The sequence below is a fragment of the Camelus ferus genome, chromosome 10, assembly GCF_009834535.1.
Source record: "Camelus ferus isolate YT-003-E chromosome 10, BCGSAC_Cfer_1.0, whole genome shotgun sequence".
NCBI classification, from domain to species: domain Eukaryota; kingdom Metazoa; phylum Chordata; class Mammalia; order Artiodactyla; family Camelidae; genus Camelus; species Camelus ferus.
In genome coordinates, this window is record NC_045705.1 from 59,873,294 (window position 1) to 59,897,325 (window position 24,032).

A 24,032-nucleotide genomic window follows, 5' to 3' on the forward strand; every position below is an offset into this window, starting at 1 on the left:
CAGCCAGAGGCCGTCCCTTCAAGCCAGGTACAATGATGTTTAGTTCTTGTTGCCCAGCAAGCAGTGCCCCCTCACTACCTCTGAACACATGCTGTTCCTGCCTGGAATGTCCTTCCTTCCCATTTCAGCTATATCCCCTCGTAAAGTAGGTCCTAAAACCTTCCTAACTGCTCCAGGGAGCTCTGAACCCTTCTGTCCTCCTTGCACCCCACTCTGGCTCAGCACCCCCATCTGTTAGAGCTCTCATGACACCTAATTTTCCATGTGTGTGTTTACAGCTGCCTCCCCCATCAGACTGGGAATGTCAACAGGGGTTAGTGGCAAGCTGAGGTGAAATCAGTATTTGTGGGGTCTGTGTATGAACCAGGCATGGCAGGATGGGCCTTCAAAGCAGACTCCTCCCTCCACCCCTGTATGTCACCCTTGCACACCACCCGTAGGGCTAACACTAATCCACAGTACCTGGCTGCATGTGGAAGGGTGCACATTTCTGTGTGTGTGTGTGTATTTGCGTACCTCTGGACCAGTGTGGGCATGAAGCTAGGTGGATATCTGTGCCGTGTCCCTACTGGTATGTGCTGCGTGTGAAGTGTGTACATATCCACCTGTGTGCACGTGTTGGGTGCAGAGAACAGAGCACAGAGCCTATCTCAACCTATCTGCAGGGCTGCACACCTGAGAAGATGAGTTTCTCCTTCATGATGCTGACGTCCCGGCTGGTCCGGCGTACCGCAGCGCTCAGCATGATCTGCTCAGGGTTGTAGCTCCGTATGCCACCCAGGCGCCACCTGCAGAGACAGCCCCATGGGCATCAGGTCCTTCCCCACCCTTCCTGGGAGCAGGGATCTTGCCCACTCCCATGTTCTCTCTGGATCTGGCCTGAGACCAGCAGGACTCTTGTCCTGTACAGATGGGGAAGCTGAGGCCCAGAGAAGGGCAGAGCTGGGGCTTGAGTCAGAGTCTGCTCTCAGCCAGGGCTCTCCAGTCCTCTTACTTCTAGAACCCTAAATCTACTCCCCTTGCCCAGGAAGATGGTTTGGGGTTGGTTACTTATGTTTCAGGTGCCCCCAGTTATACACCTAACTCTCTTTGGATAGGAGAAATTTGGGGGTGGGGGTTTCTTAGCAGGCATGAACTCTGATGACCCACCTAGGGTACACACCAGTCTTGAGGAGCCCCAGCTGATGTCACCTACAGCTCCACCATCAGAACCAGGCTGAGTGAAGCCAGTGAGGAACCCCCAGAGGAAGTGAAGGAAAGCAGGGAGGGGAGGGGAGACAGCAGGGAGCTTATCTTCACGGGTGCACAAGGCAAGGGTGCTGGAGTGACTTCAGGGTGGGGCCTGCTGCTGCTCTGTTCCAACAGCCTTGGAAGAGTGGGGTGCATAATCCCTAATGGGGAGGGACAGGCTGGGGTGTTACCCCTTTAATGATGGGGAAAGGTGGGGGCAAAAATTAATTGAATGGGCTGAGAGATGGGGCTGCATAGGTCATGTAGGGACCAGGCGGAGCTGGGAGAACTTGGGCTCCTTTGCCCAGCCCTGGGTACAGTTTTTGCTGTTACAGTTTTTCTGAACTAGCCCCAAATCCCTGGCCTTTGAACTTGTATTTTTCTTGGAACCTAGACAGAAGGACTCATTTGACCCCCATCCCCACTCAGGGAAGTGGGGATCAGTTTGGAAACAAAAACCCAATCCCTCAGGGCCCTGAGCCCTGCTGGAGTCGGTGGAGGGAGCCCAGACTTCACCAGAAATTGGTTGTTTCCAAATGGGATCAGCGCAGCAGAAATGAACAGAAAGGACAGGCAGACAGGTGGATGAATAAAGCAGACAGACAAGGGGAAAGCCAGAGGCAGAGGGGAGGGCAGCCGGCACTCTTGCTGGGCTGGCTGCCCTACATGTCCATGAGGACAGCATTTGGGTCTCTTACTTATCGCTGTGTCCACCCCACCCCCTAGCACTGAGTACTATAACTACTTGATTAGTGAATGAATGGAAATATGAGGCCCACAGGGAAATGATCTTCTTCCATAGGGTCCTCTCCTCCATCAGGCCTTTCCTGACCCCCAGGAAGACAGTGATGCTGCCCTGGTTGTATCCATGGAGCACACTGGGGCTCTGGGTGGGAAGGCCTGACTCCTTGCTACAGGCCCAGTACAGACCCAGCCACCACGTGTGTACATATGCCGACTGAGATGGTGGAAGGACCAGGTAAATGGCTGTTTGCTGGGTTCAGTCCCACAGTCAGGGAGCACGGAGTTCCTCCTAGAAGCTGGTCAGTGAAGGTGCCTGACCCAGGAAGGCCCAAGGCACTTGACCAAGGGGGACTTGGATCCCCAAGACTTAGGTCTTACCTTGGAAATTAACATTAAACCCAGGAGGAAAGTGTCAGGCCCGGCCGGGTCTGTACAGCAAAGTACATCAGGGATAGGAAGCTCAACCACTGGGGATCCTTCCCAGAGGAAAGTGGGGGATGCTGTGCACATAGGGGGAGACGTGTGGTGGGAGTCAGAAAGTGAAGAAGTGATAGGAACAGATGAGAGAGACAGACAGAAAAATAGAGAGTGAGCGATGTGAGAGGTGGGGAAGCAACAGGTGGGCAGGGAGAGATAGAACTTGATAGGCTGTGTGGCAGGTAGTGGTGAAGGCCCTGCCCAGAGTGCCAAACTTGGGAGTGGAGGTAGGGGTGATGCCAAGGAAGAACCCCCTCCCCAGAGGGAAATGCTTTGGTGCTGAGAGAGGCCAGGTCAGCAACCTACAAGGAAACACTTATTCCTTGTCTGTGGGAAGAACAGAGAGCAGAGGGACACACACAGCAAGACGGGAAGAGAGAAGGGAGGACTGCAGGGGAAAGGAGGGGAGGGGAGGAGGCTTCAGGCAGGGAAGGTGTCTGGGAGGGTGACCCGGGCCCAGGGCTCTCAAGAGGCAGGCTTTTGAACGGAAGTGGAGAAGGGGCGGTGAGAAGGGAGAAAGAGGAGCAGGAGGAGGAGGACCACACCAGAATTACCTGATCAAGTGATAGCTGTGAGATGCCAGAGTGCAGCAGAGAGGGGGAAAGGGAGGGAGAGAGAGGAGGGACATGCGCCGGATCAGAGCAGTATGGGACAGAGAGAGAACATCAGTCAAGAATAAAACCCCAGCCCACTGCTTTATGGCTGAGTTGGGGCCCCGGCTTGGCCCTAAAACCTCCCTGGGACCAACCCCGACCTCCCCTGTGGCTACCACCCCAGCTGTTGTCCTGAGGGGTGGAGAGATCTGCAGCCTGGCATGACTGTGTGAGTGCTGTGGGAACCCATACCCTAGGTGACAGGCAAGGAGACAAGCCTGGAGGGGAACCAAAACTTGCCCAAGTCCACACAGCAAATCCTGGCACAGCTTGGCTCGGGACTCCCAGCTGGTTGCTCATTCCAGAAGCCACCCTGCTCTGGCTGAGAGGGGACGGGCTGGGGGCCACTGGGAGGCCTCCTCCCCTGAACAGGGCTGTCTGGTCAGGACAACTCCTGGCTGAGGGCTCAGGAGGACGTTCACCTGGCTAGGGTCGGGGCTGGCCTGTCTTGGGCAGGGAAGGCCATGGAAGGTAGTCAGGGCCTACTCACTTTTGGAGCACGAAGATGCCAATGATGAGGGTGAAGGAGATCAGGTCGGCGGTGACCCACATGAGGCAGTACTCGTCCGGGGGCTGTGGACAGATGGCCCATGGCCAGCCTCCAGTCATGGCTGGTCCAGACCAAGGGTCCATGGGCAGGAGGACCCCACATCACAATCAGGGAGGGGCAGAGGAGGTCCTGGAGGGGGCTTGAGATTATACTTTGTAGAGGTGGGCTCTAGGCACCGGGTTTGGGTGTGTGTGTACACAGGATAAAAGAGATCTGTGCAGTGTTCAGAGTAGAGGTGGTATGTGTTAAACCTAGAAGGTCTGTGTGCTTAAGGGCCTTAAAGCGAGAGCTGAATAATGAAAGACAAGTAGCTGAACATGAGGGTGTGATGTGACTAGCAGGTGTGTATGTGAAGAGGTGTGTGGCATCCATGTGGCTATCATTGTAGGGTGTGGAGTGTGGGGGCTTCCTCCCCAGGGGATGCGTAGAGAGGGGACAGGGAGGGCAAAGCCTCCAGACCGGCCAGGCCTCCCACCCCCTCGATCTCAGGTAACGTGTGGAGGAGGGGTTGGGGCTGGGTGAGGGGCACTTCCTGCTGTTGGTCAGCTCCTGTGGCCTCAAATTTTGTGCTCATAGCTCCTGCCGCCACAGTCAGTTACATCATCTCATTCCAAGCTGAGCCTTCAGAGATTTTAAAGGACAGTGGGTGAGTAGACGGAGATAACCACCCGTAACCTAGATCTGGTTCACTGTCATTGTCTTAGCTGTTAATGGGACTGTCCATCTGCCTTGCATGTCCTCAGGGAGGTGGCAGTGGGAACACAGAAGGGAGGTCAAGGGCTCCCCAAGCTCCCTGGTTGGCAGAACTGGGACTGGAATGCAGGCCTGTCTTCAGGTGCTGGGTCAACCAGCTGAAAACTGGTCTTACTGGCTGTAATCTCTGAACAGATTTTAATGTTCCTTATTCTTGTCTTATTACCCTCTTTCCCCAATGACTTCCCTTCCTTTAAAACAAAACATAATAATCCCCCAAACCAAAAAAGCCCAAGGAGGTATTTATTTTTCTAGGGCTCTTGATGTTTTTCATCATGTGGCTCAGGCCCAGGTTCCTCCTACCTCCCAGCACCTTGGTGCAGACCCCAGAGGCCATAGGAATCCTCTTCGTGCCTCATGGCTGTCCCCCCCACCTGCCTGCACTCTTCCACCCTGAGACCTCCCCAGAGAGACAGCCCCAAGTGTGGAAACTGCCTCCCACCCCAGGTGTCACAGGCAGCTCTCTGCTGCCAACATCCCCCCAACTCACCATGATCCAGAGTGGGGAAGGCACCTGGGACAGGGTGTGGGAGTTGTCAGAGGTGACAGACGGGACCCCCGCGCACCACAGCAGGGAGAAGAGCCACGGGGCATTGACTGTGTAGAGGTTCACACTCAGATTCCAGGATGCATAGTCCCTGTGGGGCAGGGACAGAGGCTGGTTGGCCCTTGGACCAGTATCGGAAGCTTGTAAAGCAGGGCCCTTCACAACCTCATGCCATCCTCACAACTGACCCTGGAGGAAGGCATCCCCACTCCCAGAGGGCCAAGCTCACATACAACCCAGGTCTGCCTGATTGTTCGCCACCTCTGCTTTTTGGACCCTGAGCCCCGTGAGTCCAGTCCTCCAGGTGAGTCTGGGCACCTGAGCTCCTGGCGGGACACCTGAGTGTAACGCAGGTTCAGCCACTGGATGTGGCCTCTCCGCAGGCTGGCAGCTGCCTCCTTGGAACCCGATGTCTGCTGGAAGCCAGGAGCCACCTTCCGCACGAAGGGCCTCTGCCTATTAGGCAACCACAGGACCTGCGGGCAGGAGAGGAGCAGCTTCAGATTTCTCTTCTGTAAGGTGGGGTTAGGATGTCTACCCCTCCCTAATGGAGTACCTGGAGGGGGTAAAAGTGAGAGGACCTGGCATGCAGTGAAAACTTACATGTAATAATCATCTCCAGGGACGACTCAGTCCCAGCCAAGGCTGGGAATTGCTCTGGCAACACCTCAGGAAGTTTCCCCTCCAGACCCAAGTCAGGACAAGACTGATAATCTCTCAAACATCAGTTACTCTGCATGTGGCCACCAGTGTCCAGTGTGCTGTCATAGTTGGTATTGGATATTACACCACAAGGATGTGGGCAACACTTCATAGAAGTACTGTGTTCCCAAGAACGGGCCCTGCTTCTGCCCTTTGTGCATTTTAAAGAACTTTCTTGTTCCCTCTTGACTCCATGATGACCCTGTCAGGGAGGCGAGGGGCATGCTACCCTCATTTTACAAATGTGGAAGCTGAGGCCTGAAGAGAGCATGTGGTGAGTTTATTGCTGGAGCAAGACTCCAGGCAGGCTGGGGGTGAGGGTGCGAAGCAGGGCAGGGCTGGGTGGTGCTCCCGGAGGGGAAGGGCAGGGCTCCCTAGGGGTAGAGCTGGATGAGACTGGGCTGCAGGACCTCACCTGGTGCTGGGGGAAGCCCGAGTGCAGTAGGGCCTCCAGCGTGACGTTGAGGAAGCTGCTGCGATAAGGGTGCTCCCGTGGTGGGTCACGCAGGTTGAGCAGCAGTGTGGCATTGCCCTTGGCCAGCTCCAGGAGCTCCACTAGGCTGCAGATGGACTGGTTTTGGGCCTCCCTGTGGTCGGAGGGTGACAAGGAGCTGGCCGTCCAGAAGGGGTCCGTCTGGCAGAGACAGGGACGCACGTAGCTTATCTCACCAGTCCTATGGGGCCTCCGTGTGCCTTCCTGGCTGCCAAACTTGGAGACCCCTGATCTGTCAGTGTCTGCTGTTGTGTGCAAGTCAGGCAAATTGAAGGCTGTGGCCCTGTGGGGCTCCAGGAGAACCCATTCTAGCCTCTCTGTCCCAGTCTGCTTACCAAAAGATTGATTCCCTTGGAACCTCTCCCAGACCTCAGTAGTTTCTCCTTCAGTAGCATTTCAGACCAGAGAACAAACCTTCTACAGTTTTGCAGCTTTAACAACTTTAACTATTAACCATTAAAATCATTATCAAATTTTTCTGGTGGGGAGACAGAACCAGACAAGCAGTGACACCCACGACATCTGGGCTGCAGTGGCAGGAGCCCAAGGAAGCCACTAACCAGCCTGGCTGTGAGTCGGGGAAGCTCAGTGTGTAGGGGTCACCTGAGCTGATGGCTGCCCCTGGCCCCCTCACTCCTTGGGGTCCCCACCCATGCTTTCCATGCCTAGGACTGGGACAGGTGCTGCCAGACCTTCAGGAACCACTGGCCGGCATTGAGCCTCTGCAGGAAGGTCCAGTTGAGCATGGAGGCAGGCCTGCGGGCAAGCTCCGGGAACTCCTCCTCCACGTTGGTGGTGCGTTGCAGGGTGGTGTCGTGCATGAGGAAGGGCACACCGTCCAGGCTGTGGGAGGGTTGGGGCCATGGAGTCACTGCCCACCTAGGTCCCTTACCTGCCCCTCCCACACACTCCTCCTCGCCCACCTATACCAACCTACCAGGCAGGCTCTGCCCCTCTCTAGGTCTCAGGTTCCCATCTGCAGACGGAGGTCAGTGGACTAAATGACTCCCTCTGGCTCTCTCTGAGGGTCAGACAGGGGTGGGGACTGCTGAGGGGGGAAGAGCTGGGCCTATTCTCTTAGCAGTCTTGGAAGGTAGGTGCTATCTCATTTGATAATGGGGAAACTGAGGCTGGAGAGAGCAGTATCTAACTGAAGGCCCACCAGAAAAATAAATGGTAAAACTTGGCTTAGAACCCACTCCACATGAAGCCACTATCAGAATAGTGCAAATGCAAGCCCTTTTGACAGATTCCACCCTACCATTATCCTGGTCTACCTTGCTGGGGTTACCAGTAGCCCCATAAAGTAGCTTAGTGTGAAACAGTACAAGGCACCTGTGCTCCTCTTCCTCAAGGAGTTTTTCTACCATCTGCTAGAAAGTTTTGATAAATACACAATTCTGTGTCTATAATGGGAATCATGTCCTCACATATGTGGTGCCCTTGTTCAATACACAACCTGTGGACCTATAAGTGGCAGCCCTGTCCCTCTCCTCTTCTCAGAGATGTTATCAGATCAGTGTGGATTCTCCTTGCCCTTTACACTAACACATACTTACACATCTTACATATCTATGTGTAGAAAATGTATAAATCATTTTTAAGTGATCCTTAAAATTGTAATTGACATCACAGTGAATGTATCACTCTGCAACTTGCATATTTCACTCATCACAATGTTTGAGCTCCATCTCGCTGAGCCATATAGATAAAGTCTTTACATTAAGTGGATCTGTGGCAGGACTCCAGGTCCTCACCTCAGCCCTGCTTGAACCAAAAGTGTCTTTTTTCCCCCTCCATTTTATATCCTGGAATTTGGCACAATATTTATTTGCACTAACATGGTGCCCTGCAGTGGATAATCCTAGCCTCTGCTCTCCCACCTCCAAGGCTCTGGGACCAGAGGTTTCTCCAGTAGATACCTGGATGTGGATGTGCTGAGGAGAGGAAGAGGTGCTGTCCTCCGGGCCGCCACACCTACCTGATGGTGATGTCAGCCTGGAGTCCATACAGCTTCTGCTCTAGCGCCTTCCTGAAGGACATCAGCGTGTGCTCTGGGGCGAGCTGGGGAGGAAGGTGGTGGTGAGGGGAGGGTTGAGATTTAACTGATGTACTCTTCCCCAGTCAATGGGAAATCTTTCATGTTAGGAGGCTGGTGGAGGCCTGGTTCCAGTTCTCACTCCTCCAAGCAGTAGCTGTGGGGCCCTGGGCACCTACACAGCTTCTCTGAAGCTCAGTTTCCTCATCTGTTAAATCACATCTGCCTCACAAGTTTGAGGGGACAGACAGGGGTGGCTAGTGTTGATGTATATAAATGTAGGGGTGGGAGGGTTTTTTTTTTGTACAGTCCTCTGCCTGTATGCAGTCTTGGGCTGGGCTGAATGCCAAGTTTCCTCCTAATTATACCCTGAGTCCAGGTGGAGATTCCCAAAGGGAGAGGAGAGGGAAGGTAGTATGGCAGAGTTTCAGTCGGGTGACCCATTCCCACATATATATAAACATGACAAGACTATCTCCTGGAGTGTTATAAGGATTAAAAGCCCCTAACACGTTGCCTGACATATAGCAAGTGCTTAATAAATGACAACTGTTAACCCTATAACATATATATCGGAAAATCCTGGTCTAGTCCAAACTCTGCCGTTCACTAAGTTTGTGACTTTCACTGCATCTCTTTATCCTGTGGGCCTCAGTTTCCCCACTTGCCACTTGGGGGTGTACATTCACTGTTCTCTGAGGGTCCTTCCAGTTGAGGGAGTTGGGGTTCTAGTCTCCCTCCCTAGTTGTCTGGTCTGATGATCCTGTCATACACTTCGCTGCCACTGGGGGTCAGCACCATACCAAGGACTAGGCTTGGACCAGGTGTGGTGTGGGATCGAGGACAAGGAGGACTTCTGGCAGAGAGGGATGGGTGGAGCATGCTCCTGTGGATTATCCCATTCCTACCAAGACATGCTTATTCTCATCTTCTCTCCTTCTGGCCATGCTGTTCCCCAGCACAGAACATACTCTGGGAAGCAGCCTGGCAAGGCAAAGGCTTTAGAGCTGAGAAGGAGCAATTTACCTTCCCAGTCACTGACCTGGGCTGTCACTTCACCTTCTGGACCTTGGTTTCTTTAGCTATAAAAAAAAAGGGCTGATTTTATCAAGCTCATAGGTGAGGTAACAGACGTCAGCAGTCTCTGCAGTGTGAGCTCCTTTCTTCCCCTTTCCCTCATGTTCCCTGGGGGATGTGCTGCCTTGTCTCTAGGTCTAGTGGGCTGTGTGAGACCACACAGAGGCATCTAGAGAGGTGGATTTACTGCCTGATCATCTTTATATGCCCTGTGCCCAGACCTCCCACAAGTGACCACCTGAGAGGTACCAATGTCCCCTCCCACATGGGCTGGAGTGGCAGCAGGTAGACTAGGTAGACACGAAGAGTGTGGCAGAGGCTATGAAGACCCTTGCGGGGCAGAGGAAGTGTTTGGGAAAGGAAAAATCTTTTCTGGAGGTTTTTTAAACTCAGATCTCCCAGGGTTAGGAGCTGGCCTCCTGGAGAAAGAAGACCCCCACTGCCTTAGGCCTAAGCCCAGGTGGGGTTATTTGTCAGAAATGTGCATGTGGGCCGGGTGGTTAAAAGGCCCAGCTTTGGAGTTGGTCTTATGAAATATTAAAGTACGCCCGTATGCACAGGCCACCCACATAGGAATGATATCTCCAAGGGCACATGGACAGTGTCTCCAAAACAGGGATGAGCACTTGGGCTTACCACACACAGATGTGTGGACCCAGAGTCAACCACCCCCTCCCACACACCCAGGCAGATACACACAAGTGTAGACACCAATACTTAGGCATTCACAGTGACACAGGGAGATGTGTCAGACCCCATGCCAGCCCCTCAAGAACTACCACCAGGACACAATCAGCCAGGCACACAATGCGGGAAATTGTACAGGACAAATGAGTCCATTTCTTCAACAAATAAACAGCATATGGGGGAAAAAAAGAGGAGCTTTATTATAGACTAAAAGATACTTAGAAGACCTCAGCCATATGCTTCATGTGGGCCCCGTTTCGATCCTAATTTTTCACAACGCAACTATAAAGTATTTTTGAGGCAACAAAGGAAAACTGAACATTGATTCAGTATTAGATAATATTGAGGAATTATTAATTTGGTTGGGTGTAACAGCATTTGTTGTGGTTCTGTTTTAAAAAACCTTTATGGGTTTAGAGGGTGGGAGGGCAGGCATAGCTCAGTGGGTAGCGTATGTGCTTAGCATGCGTGAGGTCCTGGGTTCAATCCCCACTACCTCCATCAAAAATAAGTGAATAAACCTAGTATAACAGCAGCCTTGTGGTTGTGGTTCTGTTTTAAAAACCTTTGTGGGCTTAGAGGGTGGGAGGGCGGGCATAGCTCAGTGGGTAGCGTACATGCTTAGCGTGCGTGAGGTCCTGGGTTCAATCCCCACTACCTCCATCAAAAATAAGTGAATAAACCTAATGTAACAGCAGCCTTGTGGTTGTGGTTCTGTTTTAAAAACCTTTGTGGGCTTAGAGGGTGGGAGGGCGGGCATAGCTCAGTGGGTAGCGTACGTGCTTAGCGTGCGTGAGGTCCTGGGTTCAATCCCCACTACCTCCATCAAAAATAAGTGAATAAACCTAATGTAACAGCAGCCTTGTGGTTGTGGTTCTGTTTTAAAAACCTTTGTGGGCTTAGAGGGTGGGAGGGCGGGCATAGCTCAGTGGGTAGCGTACGTGCTTAGCATGCGTGAGGTCCTGGGTTCAGTCCTCACTATCTCCATCAAAAATAAGTGAATAAATCTAATCACATCCTTCCCTCAAAAAATAAAAAATAAAAAGCCTTTATGTATTAGAAATACATCCTGAAGTAAGAATGAGTAAAATAGTATGTCTGGGATTTGCTTTAAAATGTTGAAGCAGGGGGAAAAAAGCAGATAGATGAAACAAGAATGGTAAAATGTTGATAAATGTTGAAGGTGTATTGCATTATTATACTATTCTTTCCACTTCTGTGAATGTTTGAAATCTTTCTGCTAAAAAAAAATCCACACGAGGGCCACCTTGCTCCCTCCCTCCCCTTGCTCCTTCCACCCTGCCTCAGCACTCCCTCTTGTCCCATGGCCTCCAGAGCAGGTGGGGTGGGTAATGGGGGTCACAGAGAGAAAAGCAGCTATATTCTGGGCTCCTGCCTTCTGGAAGAATGTGCTCCTACTCATCCTCACAAAAGTCAGCAGCAGGAGGCTTGGAGGGGACCAAAAACCTCCTGAGACCCAGAGAGCAAGTGGCAAAGCTGGATCTCAAATCCAGATTCCTTACTCCAAAACCATGGCCTTTCCAGCTGGTTGCCTCCAGGAGGTGCTAGGAGTAGCACTGTTCACGGGGTGTGGTGGGAGGGCATCAGGGTCCAGCTCAGGGGTACAGGTCTCAGAGCCTTTTCTAGACAATGAACACACTAATGCCTCCCACACCCAGTGAGGGGTAGGACCTTCAGGGTGATTCACAGCCCTGACAGACTTTTAAACGCTTACTTTGTGAGGCCCCTTTGACTGCCCTGAAATTCAGTGACACCATGGAACTCCCAATTACTGTGACCACCAAGAAAAAGCTCTCATGGAGTCCCCAAGCACCCTCTGGTGATGAGAAGTGGTACTGTCTCAGTTGAAAACAGGTTCAAAGTTTTCATAGGTCAGGAAACTGTGTCTGGAGAAGGGCAAGGGCTGGTCCAAGGTAACAGGAAAGTTAACTCTTACTTTCTGTGAGCCAGGCTCTAACCTGGGCACTTCACATGTGCTAATTCCTGCTTCTTGTGGTCCTATGGTGCAGGCATTCCCATTATCCCAAGGTATAGGATGAGAAAACCAGGCACAGAGAAGCTGGAATTGGCCCAGGTTCCCACAGCTGCCAGGGAGCATGGAAGCCTGGCTCTGGAGCACGTCCTCTTAAAGGCAGGGCCTATTGTGGGGTCACAGGAGTGTCAGAGGAGGAGCAGGCGCTGACTTTGACTCTTCCTCTCTGTTTCACCCCAGTTCAAATGTTTTGCTTTAGCAGTGGGCTCTGAGCCTCCTGCACAGCATGGTGGGCTTTCCTGCTGCCTTGTCCCTGCCCGCAGGCCCAGCTCTCCTCTCCCAACATCTCTCTCTCCTGGGCCTTCCTAACCCACAACCTGGTGGTGTCTTTCCAGGGCTTGGGATAAAAGTTCTGTCTTTTCAGCAAGATGCTTTCAGGCTCTTCAGGACTTGATCCCAACCAAGCACTCTCTTTTCACCAATCCTTTACATACCACCCCCCACCAAAAGGGTTAAAAATTGTTGCTATTAGTAACATTACAGGTATTATATCCATTTCCCTGCAAGCTCCTCCCTACAAGGAGATAGGTCTTTGCCCATTTTCCCCTGGAATGGCTGCTTCGCCACCCCTCACCCTGGTCTTTAGGGCCCTCAGGTGGCACTCACCATAGGAGCCCCGCGGTGACCAATGAGGGCAGGCTTGGGACCCAGGTCCTTTTTCTCCATGATGCAGGGAGAGGAGATGGTGAGAGGGGCCAGGTAGAGGGTAAACACGACGGCGAAGAAGGTACCAAGAATGGCCACCTGGGAGGCTGCAGACATGGGCCCAACCATGAGCCCTGGGCAGCTAGGCAGGGCAAGCTGGACCCCTCCTCCCTCCACCTGTCAGAACCCAGATGCTCCAAGGGGACCCTGTACCAAGGAGAAACCTCATTCTTCCCAGGAAGGTGAACCTGGCCTCAAACACACAAATGTAAAGACACGGAAGAGGAAACATGCAAGGCCGAAGCTGCAACCTCTGTGGAACCTGCAGGCCACGCTGACCAGGACCCCTTATGCTGACAGTGAGGGTCCCACAGTATCCCCAGGCCACCCGGGTAATATCCAGGTTGGGGCAGGACAAGCTGGCCTTGGTACTTGGAGAACATGGTGGGGGTGAGGGGCAGGTCCTGCCCAGTTGTACTTACAGGACCGCTCTGCACGGGCAAACTGTCCTGCCACAATCCAGGAGAGCGCAGTGATGGCGGCCAGGGCCCCCACATGTAGGAATGGCGCCGTGCCCTGGTGTGCAGGAAAGGGCAAGAGAGATCACTGGCTCCCAGCTGTGCCTAAGCCCTCTGGTCACACACATCCTCACAGCCTATCTCTATCCATGGGGCAGGCAACTCTGTGTCCATTTTTCCATGGAGGAAACTGGGAGTCCAGGGACCCTGGGTTGTAGTACCGTCTCTGCCTCTGAATTGCTATGTGATGTGGACCCCTCCCTACCCACTCTGGGCCTTGGTCTGGAAAAATGGGAGACGAGAAGGCACTGCCTTGTTTAGAGGGTCCTGGGGAAGCAGCTACCCAGCCCCCCACCCCCACTTACCTGCAGGGAGATCAGCAGTATCTCCCACTCGTCCTCCCACAGCTGGGCCACAGCCGACATGGCCACTACCGTGGCCACCAGGACAACCACCAGCCCTATCTGGAAGGGGAAGAGCCACCAGAGGGTCAGGGCAGCGTCAGATCCTGGACAGCCCAAGGGTCCCCATGAGAGGGAGAGCAGAGGCAGAAAGACAGGGAGAGGCTGAGAGATGGACAGTGGAGAGTGTGAGAGAGGCTGACAAAGCAGGGCAGAGATAGGCACCAACTGAAAGAAAGCCAGAGGCAGCCAGACAGACTACCGACTGCAAGGGACAGAAGTAGGAGGAGGCAGGCAGACCCAGCGAATAAGGGAGGGTGGAGAGGAGAGGAGACCAATGCGCTGGAGCTGGGTAAGACAGAGGCAGAGCCCCCGGGCTCAGGGTGTGAGGAGGGAAGATCCTCAGCAAATGGGGGCCTCCACGAGCCCAGCAAGTCCCGTCCCAGGCCCCGCCCAGCCCTCCCAGCCACCTTTCATCAAGCATGACAGATGAGGAAACAGGGGCTCCACTGGAGGTAGTGAAGGGTGACTTGCCCAGGCCACAGGGTAAAAGGCTAAGGAGCCAGGCCCTTTAGGAGCCTGATGCTCAGCCCAGCCCAGCCCACTCCCCAACCCTGGTCTTCAGGCTGGACCAAGCAGAGTTGTGAAGCAGGGGTCTGGCCCACCTGCCCCGTTGCCAAGGCTTACTCAGTCCCAGCCACCAGATTCCAGATTCTGCTATGCGAGCTGCCCTCCCAGAGAAAGTGGGGAGCACAACTCTGATGCAAGACTAGACAGAACCCTCGCAAGACAGAAAGCTTTGGGGACAGATGGGATCTGAAATGTGTAACACAAGATGCTAAGTGATGCCTAGTTTCCGGCTACTCAGCCCTCAGGGCTTCCCTCTTGGGCCCTGGATCTCACTCTGCCTACCCTCTCCACACCACCAGGCCTGCTCAGGTCACATCTCTACCACGAAGCCTTCTAAAGCGCCACTGTCATAAGGGGCCAGCCAAGACCACCACACCCAGCCCTCCTGACCCCCTGGTGCCTGCCTCCAGCTGTTCTCTGTGCCAGCAGGGCCCTCGCTCCTTTTCTCTTCATGCAGTGCCTTTCCTGGAGGCAGCAGCATTCTGAGAACCCTCCCAACGACTGAACAAGCTCTAAATTGAGTTTCTAGCTGGTAAGGCCAGAGACAGAGGCTAATCCATCTTTGTTGGCTGCCAGGCGGGGAAGATTCATTTTGTCTGGGATTAGGTTTTCCTTTGGAGGTTTGTGGTTCCAGCCCATCAGCCTGAAAACAAATGTTCCAATAAGAAGCAGTAATAAGTCTGGAATGGGCAGGGGCCCTTATGGACTGAAGTGCCAGCCTGGAGGACATGGGAGGAAGAGAAATGACAGTGTGCAGAGGGCCCAAGTGGGCCTGGGTCTGTGGGAGGCACTTTCCTTGTTCTTCATGTTTGTTCTCGTAAAATCCCAGTTGAGGTGTTATCATCTTCATTTTACACGTAGGAAAATGGGGCTTGGAGAGCAGAAGGGTTTGCTTGGTCATGTAGCTTTGAGAGGGTGGATCCAGAAGCGAACCCCATTCTGCCTGTCTGGGAGGTTGTGCTCTTTCTGGGCTACAGTGTCCCTGGGAATCCGCCCTGCCCTCCCCCGCCAGCAACACACAGGCTCCCTGCAAGCACCTCTGAAGGGTCATCTCTGGGAGTGTTCTATTACAGTTATTTAACTGCTTGTGGAAATACTTGTAATAAAACTGATTTCCCAGAATCCTAACGCAATTAAAATTTTTATTCTCTCTGTGCTCTGCAGTTGCTGTAGTGGCACCCATCATGCTGCGCAGCATTATTACAATGTTCAACATCTGTGGGATTTCCCCATACACAGCCTTAAGCCATGATAACAGCACTGACTCCCAACAACGTGACCACCATTCCTCAAATCTGACTGGAAAGGATAAATCCCACCCAGAAGGCCCAGGGCAGCCCACTGTCCTCCTCTGAGAAAGCAGTCTTTGGTTTTCTGTGCTGGAGGAACTGTGGTTTGTGAGGACAGCAGGAGGGGTGGAGGACTCAGGAGGTACCCGTGTGGGGACCTGGGAGGAGTGGGAACCCAGCCTTGCCAACAGGTTGGCCTCTTGTGGGGGGTGGTTAGAATCTGGGTTCTCTGGTCCAAATGGCAGCCGGTTGGCCCAGGGTTCAGGGACACACTTATATCACCTCCCTCGATGACTGTGTTAGCAGGGGTGGTTTACCTCTCCAAGTGTGTTTCCTGAGCTGTGAAATGGGGAGAATGAACACCTACCTGAAAGAGGTTTGGAAAGAAAAATGAGAAAATGCAAGCGAAGAGTTTTAGCATCATGGCTTTGCAGATGCAAAATAGCAAATGCTTACTAAATGTTAGTGGGATAATTTTCAATTTTAATTTTTAAAAGTGGGCATAATATCAAATGAACAGGATTATTACAAGGAGTAAAGAAAATACAGTGTGGAAAGCGCCTCACATGTAACCCAATAAATGATAGTTTTGGCACAGTGCCTGACATGCAGTATGAGTGTGCCTTCCTGAGCTGCAGCTGGAGGGATTGAGGCTAGACACCAGGAAGAACTGTGGATCCTGGGCCGGTTGTTTGGAGGGCAGTCTGGATTCATTGGGGGTATTAACGGGGAAAAGACAGCCTGAAGAGGCAGGAGCTGTGCTCAGAGCCCCTCACCATGGTGGTCTCTGAGCTGATTGTAGAGTAGTGGGGTTAGGAAGGGAGGTACCTCAGGGAAACCACCTCCTATTTGCTGTAAAACCCCCCCAGCACCCTTCAACCCTCTTCTTCCTGCCCTGGGTCCCTGGACTTCTGGAGGCTCAGCAGCAAGGGGTTTCCGGGAAATAGGAGTTTTGGGAGGACTGGGGAGGAGGGGCAAGGCCCCAAGTGGACACTGGATCTGCTCATAGGACCCAACCTGCTGCAAATGGTTCCCTCCCTGCACTGCCCTGAGGTCCTCTGTCCTTCAGGCCTCCCTTACTCAGGACTCGGGGGGGACCAGAGACTTGAAATAAAGATTGTGATGAAAACATAGCATAAAACTGTAGCATTAAGTATGGTACTGGTATATGACCACAGAGATAGATAAAAGTAAATAAAAAGCTTAGAAACAAGTCTAAACACATAAAAATATTTAGTATATGATAAAAGTGGCATCTCAAATTAGAGGGGAAAGGATGGATTACCCAGTAGAGAGGTGGGAACACTGGGAAGCCATCTAAAAAGCAAAAAGTAAGGTCACACTATGCCCTTCCGTAAGTTGAAATGTTAAAAAAGTAGAAACATAATTATCAAATGATACTGCAAAGAAATTTTTTATAATCTTGGAGTGGAAAAGCCTTTTCTGACACAAAACCCAGGAGTCATAAAAGAGATGACAGAATCTTTAAGAATAAAAAATCGTTAAAGATAAAAAAATATCCGAGGGCAAAAATATAACCAGCAGAGTCAAAAGATGAATGACAAACTAGGAAGGATTATTTGCAGTTCGTCAGCCAAAGGCCTCATTTTCTGTATCTATACAGAGCTCCTGCAAATGAATAAGCAAAAAGCAAATCTTGCAGCAAAAAGGGCAAAAGATATGAAGAGACAGTTTATAGAAAAGGAAATGCAAATGACGTAAGCAGGTGAAAAATGCCAAATCTAACTCATCATAAGGGAAATGCAAATTAAAACTACACGGAGTTATTACCCCTTTCCCTTATCGAACTGGCAAAGTCAAGAAATCTCTGGACACTTTATGGACAAGGGTATTTTTATAGGCGCAGTCATGCATTACTGAGGGACCATGAATTGGTGGCACCTGGCAAGGAGGCAATTTGACAAGAACTATCCAAATTAGAAAAGTACACACTTTTAACCCAGCAATTCCCCCACGCAGGTCACTGCCACATTGTCCTGGCAACGAACTGAAAGTGACTGGGATGTCGATCAGGCCCATCAACAGGGGACTGGCTAGATACCTCGGGAACTAGGGATTAGGTTGTGGGACAGGAGTAAGGGATGAACACTGATGAGAATGCTCTTAATGTCCTGAAGGGAAGGGAGCTTAAAATATCTCTGGAAAGGTAACAGGGAGATTTACATTTTGAGCTTTTTTGGCACCTTTTAAATTTTGAACCCTGTCAATGTATTAAAGGTCAAAAATTGGTTAAAACAAAACAAATACGGAATCCTTAGGATTTTAGAATCAAATGATAGAATCTTAGAAATAGATGAGTAGACTTTCAGGCCCTACTTGAACACTCTGAGACCCACTCCCTCCTGGCACAGTGGGTCCAGCTATGGACCAGCTCTGCCTGGGGACTGTCCTCGTGCTGAGATCTCTTGAGAGGGATCATAGGGGAGAGGAAGGCAGGACTGGCACCCTGGGAGCTGGCACCAGTGCAGATGAAGGGATCTGAGTCCCCTGCCCCCAGGAGAAGACCCCCTGCACTGATCTGCTGGCCTGACTGGCTTGGCGCCTCCAGACGCCTCTCCGCTAGGATCAAGGAGGTGCGCCCTGGCCTGCTGAGAGCTAGGCGTGCCCCAGAGGTGTGCCAGCCCCTGCCTGGGTGCCAGCGGGTGCAGTTCTTTCAAGTGTTAGCTTTGCAGCTGGGAGAAGAAAGTCCCTCACAGAGGGGACTTCAGAAGCCCAGAGGAGACCTTAGGCAAGAGTGACAAGCAGGAGGAAGGTAGGAGGGGACCAGGGGTGGCTTGCTGTTCTTCATCCCTCCAGGACTCCAGTCACCTGGGTCTGGCTCCCTATCTCCAGATTTCAGAGCCCACCCCCCGCCCCAGATGCCCACAGGCACCTCCCATTCCATGCAGCCCAACCAGGCTCACCAGGTCCTTCTTCTGATTCCTGCTCCATATCCTGCTAGCTGGAAGTGAGCCCCTCCCCTCAGAGTCACTCTGGACCCATCTCATGGGGTCATGGTTATTTCTGGGCATTTCTTGCCCCTCCTAAGTGGCATGACCACTCTGAGCCAGGTTTGGGGAAAAGAGATGTCCCTGGCTTCCCTCCAAGGCCCAGGTGCTCCTGGGAGAGAGGGGCTCTCTGTTGGTCAGCTCTGTGCCACCCCTGTGCCCACTGGGGCCTCAGGAAGGGCAGGCATCAGCCCCACGCATTCAGCACCATGTGTGCCATGAACAATGAGTGAGAGCCAAGGCTCTGGAAGGGATGGAGCCTCTCTGCTTTGGGCTCAGCCCTGCGTGGGGCACTGGGGACACGGAGATGAATGATCGATTCTGGTCTGCATAGAGCTCCCAGATCAGAGAGGGTTGGGGTCAGGGAGCCAGATGGAAATGGACAACAAGATGCCAGGACTGTGGCAGGGGCTGCAGGGGCTGGGGGAGCCTGAGAAGCCTCGTGTAGGTGGAGAGCCAAGGAAGAGTCGGAAAGTGAGAGGGAGGGCAGGAGCGCAGGGGTAAAGCAGAGAAGAGGCAGACAACTGGGAGGGCCTGAGATGTCTCGTGGCAGGAGCTGAGGGTGAGGATCTGGTGACAGCAGTTGGGGAGACATCAGTGGTGCCAAGTCATAAAAGGCCTTAATGCCAGGTTGGGGGGTGTGGATCATCCTGGGAGTACTGGAAGTGGTGGGAAGGGCTTTAAATTGGGAATAATATCACTGGATCAGAGTTTTGAATGAGCTCACTGAAGAGAGGGTGAGACCGTAGGCAGAGCCAGCCAGAGGGCCGGAGCTGTGCCCTGTGCTGGTTAATCACAGCTACAGAGCTAGCATCCTGGAGCCTTCCCTTCTCAAGTGGGAGGTCTAGGCAAGTTACTTTACCTCTTTGTACCTCAGTTTTCCCAACTGCAAAATGAGATAACAGTACCCATGTCATAGGGCTGGTGTGAGGGTTAAATGAGTTACTAAGTCTAGACCGTGAGAACAGTGCTGGACACACAGTGGGTCCTCAGTGTTAGCTACCAGAACAGTTACAATCATGATCCAGGGGAGAGAAGACGTGTCCAGGCTCTTCCTCTGCTGCTGCGGCCTCCGGCCTCCCCCCACCTCCCCCAGCCTCCGTGTAAGCAGCCCCTACCTTGTGCAGCCAGTGCAGGTTCATCTGTTGCCCCACAGCGATGTGACATAGTGCCAGGACCTAAACAGGGGACCCGCAGGGCAAGAGTCAGGCACCATATGTGACCCGAGTGTTTCTGCCAGTTCCCCAGACACCCTTCTCCCCACTGCTCTCTGGGCCTGTCTCAAGCAGTCAGCAAACCCTCCCTGTAGGCGACGACAGTGCTCAGCCCAGCCCAAGCCTGGCCTCCTCCCAGATTATTCCAGGCCTCCTCCCAGATTATTCCAGGCCTCCAGGCTCCTATTCCTCTAGGATTCTTCCCTCAAGAGGTCATTGGGCCCTCCTGCACTTGGACTACCTAGTTAATCTTTTGGGCGTTCCAAAGCCTAGGATTCTGAAGCAGACTTGAACCTTGTCCCCAAAAAGCCCCCAGTCCAGCACGAAACTGACCTGAGTCTGGGACCAAAGCAGAAGATCCTGGAAGAGGAAGTCTGCAGTGGGCCTTAACGGTGGGATGGCTCCCATGGGGTCGGGGGAAAACATGCCAGGATGGGGCAAAACAAGGTGACCTTCCACCTTGAAGGAAGCAAGCCCCAGAGGTGCAGCAGCCCAAGAGGCTCAAAGAAAAGCCAGCTGTCTTCCTTAGTCCAGGGCGGGCCCCTCCATCAGCCCGGCCCAGGCCAGGTCTCTTTCTCCCTGGGAGCAGGGCCACCTGCCCCCTGAGAGAGTCCCACATACCAGGAGGCCCGCAACGTAAGTGAAGGCAGCGGCTGTGGTTATGAGGATGGGCACAGACCAGTCACTCCAGTAGCCCATTCGGTTGTAGAGGTACCTGCCGGGAGAAGGGGCAGGGATCAGATCTCCACCAGGGAGCCAGGATGCTCCCTCAGGCCGGGCAGCTCTCAGCTCTCACATGGCCGGACTCAGTGACCAGGCCCTGCTCACTCAGGAATGATGTCATTGCTTCCCTGAGCATCAGTCAGGCCTGTGTTGGGGCGGGGGGCGCTCACAGGGGACCCCTGGGCATGCCAAGAAGCATAAAAAAGAAAACGCTTCCCGCTAATTATACTACCCAGAAGCAACCATCACCAAAATTTCACTGACTTCTTCCAGTGGGTTTGGCCCCCTATGCTGAGACTTACGTAAAGAGCAAAGCTGGGACCCCACTGTGTACAGCAGCGGTCGGAGTGCGGACTTTGGAGAGAGGTGCACATGGGTTCAAATCCCCACTCTATCTCTGACTGGCTTGCAGGAGTCTGTGGAGAGGTGACAGGCTCCCCTGATTCTAAGATGCCATCAATTGTGACATTCTTCTCAATTTCAATGTGAAAATGTGACAAGACGAGATCTTAGGATTGATAAAAATGTAATACCCGACTTCCCTGAGCCTTGGTTTCCTCCTTTACAGGATGGGGAGAGCAGAGTGCCTTTCACAGGGTTTCCTGAGGATGAAGTGAGGTGAGGCATGTGATAAGTACTCAATTCTCCTCTTCTTACTAACCCAAGCATTTGCTGATGTCAGTCAAATCCTGAGGAAACGTGATTTTTTTAACAATCACGCGGTCTTCTATTGAATGAATGTACTGTATGAAGCCAGCTTTCTACTAACAATTAATAGTTTCCAATTATTCACTATTATAAATTAACATAAAAAAATTTTTTTTGCACATACCTTTCTGTACTACTAATTATTTCCATAGAATAGACTTCTACAAACGGAATTACATGGTCAAAGGGAATTAACTTTTTAAGGTTACTGATAGATCCTGCTTAGTGGTTCTCCAGAAAGACTGAACCACCCACATCCTCCCTGTATAACAGGGGAAACTGAGGCTCAGAGAAGGCAGCAATTTGTTCAGGGTCATCAGAGAAACTGAGGCGGCGCCAGGCAGCTTTAGGCCTGCTGCCCTCTTGGGCTTGGGCTGGGAGGGGACACCAGGAGGACATGATGGGGTATCTGCTATCCCCCGTACCCTTCCCTGGCCCTCACCCTCCGATTCCACGGGAACGCCTATTGCCTGGAAGATCACTGAGCGCTCTCTTCTTCCTGCACACTTAGGGAAACAGAGGCTCAAAGTGGGGCAGGACCTTCCCCTGGTAACTGCTCCTGCCAGATGTTCCAGCTCCATTGTCTCTCCCTTTTGACGGAGAGCCCCCTGCATAGCAACAGCCCAGGTCCCTCCCTGGGTTTCCTCATCCAGCCCTGACCATCTGGGTCTTGCTCACCTCCTCTTATGACATAAATTATCCCCAGAGACTCTCCAGACCATCAAGTCTGGGCCATGTTCTCCCGAATCCCAGCACTGGCTCCACAAAATGGAGGTGACAGGCAAGGGGAGCTGCAGGTCCCCAAGCCATCCCTAAGCCTAGGCAGGCCTTCCCTCTGCAGCCTCCCCAGTGGAGCAGGCACCTGTCCTCTGCTTGAGCTGCCCAGTGACAGGGGGCTCACACTCTGGGCAGAGCCGGGTAGCTCCATGGACAGCATGAGACAGTCAGGCAGGTTCAAGTCCCTGACCCAGATCTGACTGCATCTTGCTGTGTAACTTTGGAAAGGCTACTTAACCTCTCTGAGCCTCAGTCTCAGATTGTCCTCAATGTGTACATTTGACACTGACTGGCTGTGTGGCCATGGGTGAATCTTGCCCTTCTCTGGGCCTTAGCTCCCCTATCTGTACATGATAGGGTGGTCCCTGTGATCATCGGGGCAGCAGAACTGCAGTTCAGCAGAACTGTCCAAGGTCTGCAGTTGAGGGCCAGCAGGGAATGCTCCTATTTGCCGACAGCAGTCCTGTGCTTTGGATACCTGCAAAGATGAATAATTGATTTACGGCATTTAATAAAGGCCAGAGGCCACCTCTGGGACTCAGCTGGGGCTCTGGCTCATCTTGCCAGGCTGCAGTTGGATGGCATCCCCTCCTTTATGGGGCTCATTTATAAAAATGCCAGCCCAGTGCTATGCAGAGGGGAGCGGATGCCCAGGCTCTGTGAACCAAATCTTAGGATCATCACAAAATCCTAGAACCACAGCCCATCAGAAGCCCAGAGTCCAGAAATTCTAAATTCTAACATCATGGCCACCTTCCAGCCAGAGATTCAGCCTCCTAGGAAGCAGCCCTCAGGTTTAGGTGAGCTTGGAGCTCTGTCATGTCCATCATCTCATCTCATCCTCGAAAAGACCTGATGAGGTTGGAGTTGTCCCATTTTACAGTTGAGGAAACTGAGCCCGAGAGAGGAGTCACACTTAGTGTGCTCATGGTCACACTGAGCTGAACTAACCAAAAGGAAAAGACAGCACTGGATGGGGAGTGAGGAGGCCTGGCTGCCAAGCCCCAACTCTGCCCCAACCTGGCTGTGTGACCTTGGGTCTCAGTTTCCACATTTGCTGATGAGGGAGTTCCCAAAGGAACCCAGGGAACTTCCCCTCCTCCCATGCTTTTCACTGTGGGGGGCAGGGGGTGACGAACAAACAGGTGCCCTTGTGCACCCAGGTCCCAGCCTCAGCCCTGCCCTTGGACCTGAGGCTGGGCCCACAGAGGACCCTGAACCGTCCCAGAACTACAGCACCTGCCAGCCCTGCCCAAGGCCCTGCTCAGGGAGTTAGGTGGCCTCAGGTCTGGAGCTACTTCCTCTACTGAGGCCTTGGTCTCTCTAGGCCTTGGAGTCCTTGTCTACAAAGGGGTCCAGAGGCCCCTGCCCCTGCTGAGCGCAGCCCCCATCTTACATTCCTATTTTCCATGACAGCAACACCAGGAAGGAGTTCCCTGTTCTCCCCAGCTGGTCTCTGTTCCTGCTAAGCCTTCCCTCTTTCCAGAGGACTATGCCCCCAGGGCTACAGAGCCTGTGGCCAGTGGAGGCAGAGCCCTGAGGACCAGCCTGGGAGAGCAGCTCAAACCCAAATCCCGGTGTTAGTCACCGGATGCCTGGGCCCAGGCCCCTGACCCCCATACCCCAGATCCCCACTCACCAGTTGAATTCATCATAGTCATTGTGGACTTCCCACCAGAAGTAGAGCCATGTGAGCGTGAGGCCGAAGGTGAAGGTGAGGAGCAGGAACCAGAGGCGCTCCCACTGGAGGGGCAGAGGGAAGGGAAGAAAGGGGTCAAGTGGGGCAGGGCTGGCCCCTCCAGCCACCTCCCCCCAGAATGTTCCTACTCTTCCTTCTTTGGAGCCCAACTGCCAGGCAGGGATTACTGCCCTCTTTACAAGGGTGAGGACCTGAGGCTCAGAGAGGGAAGGGACCTGTCCAACATCACCAAGCCTGAAGTCACAAAACAGTGGGGAGCTGGAGCAGGGTCAGACTCCACTCCAGAGCTGGGCCTTTTATGTTGCAGCTGGAGGCCCTTCCAACGTGCACCAGTCTCCAGGAGCAAAGGCCACGTCTGCCTAAGCCTTTGCCTTGGGAGGGGGATCCGCACTCTGAGAGGTCACATTCCTCCCCTC

The 24,032-nt window shown here is 52.9% G+C and overlaps 1 protein-coding gene and 1 long non-coding RNA gene across 7 annotated transcripts in view; one reads left to right on the forward strand and one right to left on the reverse strand.

The window, feature by feature from the left end:
• Positions 1-24,032, reverse strand: part of GDPD5 (glycerophosphodiester phosphodiesterase domain containing 5) — an 82,924-nt gene that overhangs the window by 2,810 nt on the left and 56,082 nt on the right. For 3 of the 6 annotated variants that reach the window (XM_032489406.1, XM_032489404.1, XM_032489405.1), the window contains 14 exons: positions 23,557-23,660; positions 20,331-20,424; positions 20,043-20,168; positions 19,614-19,673; positions 13,533-13,631; positions 13,132-13,225; positions 12,611-12,756; positions 8,131-8,213; positions 6,842-6,992; positions 6,072-6,290; positions 5,273-5,430; positions 4,898-5,045; positions 3,595-3,677; positions 676-788 (listed from right to left, as the gene is read on the reverse strand). In XM_032489406.1, the coding sequence (XP_032345297.1) occupies positions 676-788; positions 3,595-3,677; positions 4,898-5,045; positions 5,273-5,430; positions 6,072-6,290; positions 6,842-6,992; positions 8,131-8,213; positions 12,611-12,756; positions 13,132-13,225; positions 13,533-13,631; positions 19,614-19,673; positions 20,043-20,168; positions 20,331-20,424; positions 23,557-23,660 (1,678 nt within the window). Of the gene's footprint in view, positions 1-675; positions 789-3,594; positions 3,678-4,138; positions 4,276-4,897; positions 5,046-5,272; positions 5,431-6,071; positions 6,291-6,841; positions 6,993-8,130; positions 8,214-12,610; positions 12,757-13,131; positions 13,226-13,532; positions 13,632-19,613; positions 19,674-20,042; positions 20,169-20,330; positions 20,425-21,582; positions 22,311-23,556; positions 23,661-24,032 lie in introns of those variants that run through there. The other 3 variants (XM_032489408.1, XM_032489407.1, XM_032489409.1) reach the window with 3 other exon arrangements.
• LOC116666477 lies at positions 5,427-10,624 on the forward strand. The gene is made up of 2 exons (XR_004323360.1): positions 5,427-5,930; positions 6,819-10,624. It is a non-coding gene; the product is annotated as an uncharacterized LOC116666477 (long non-coding RNA).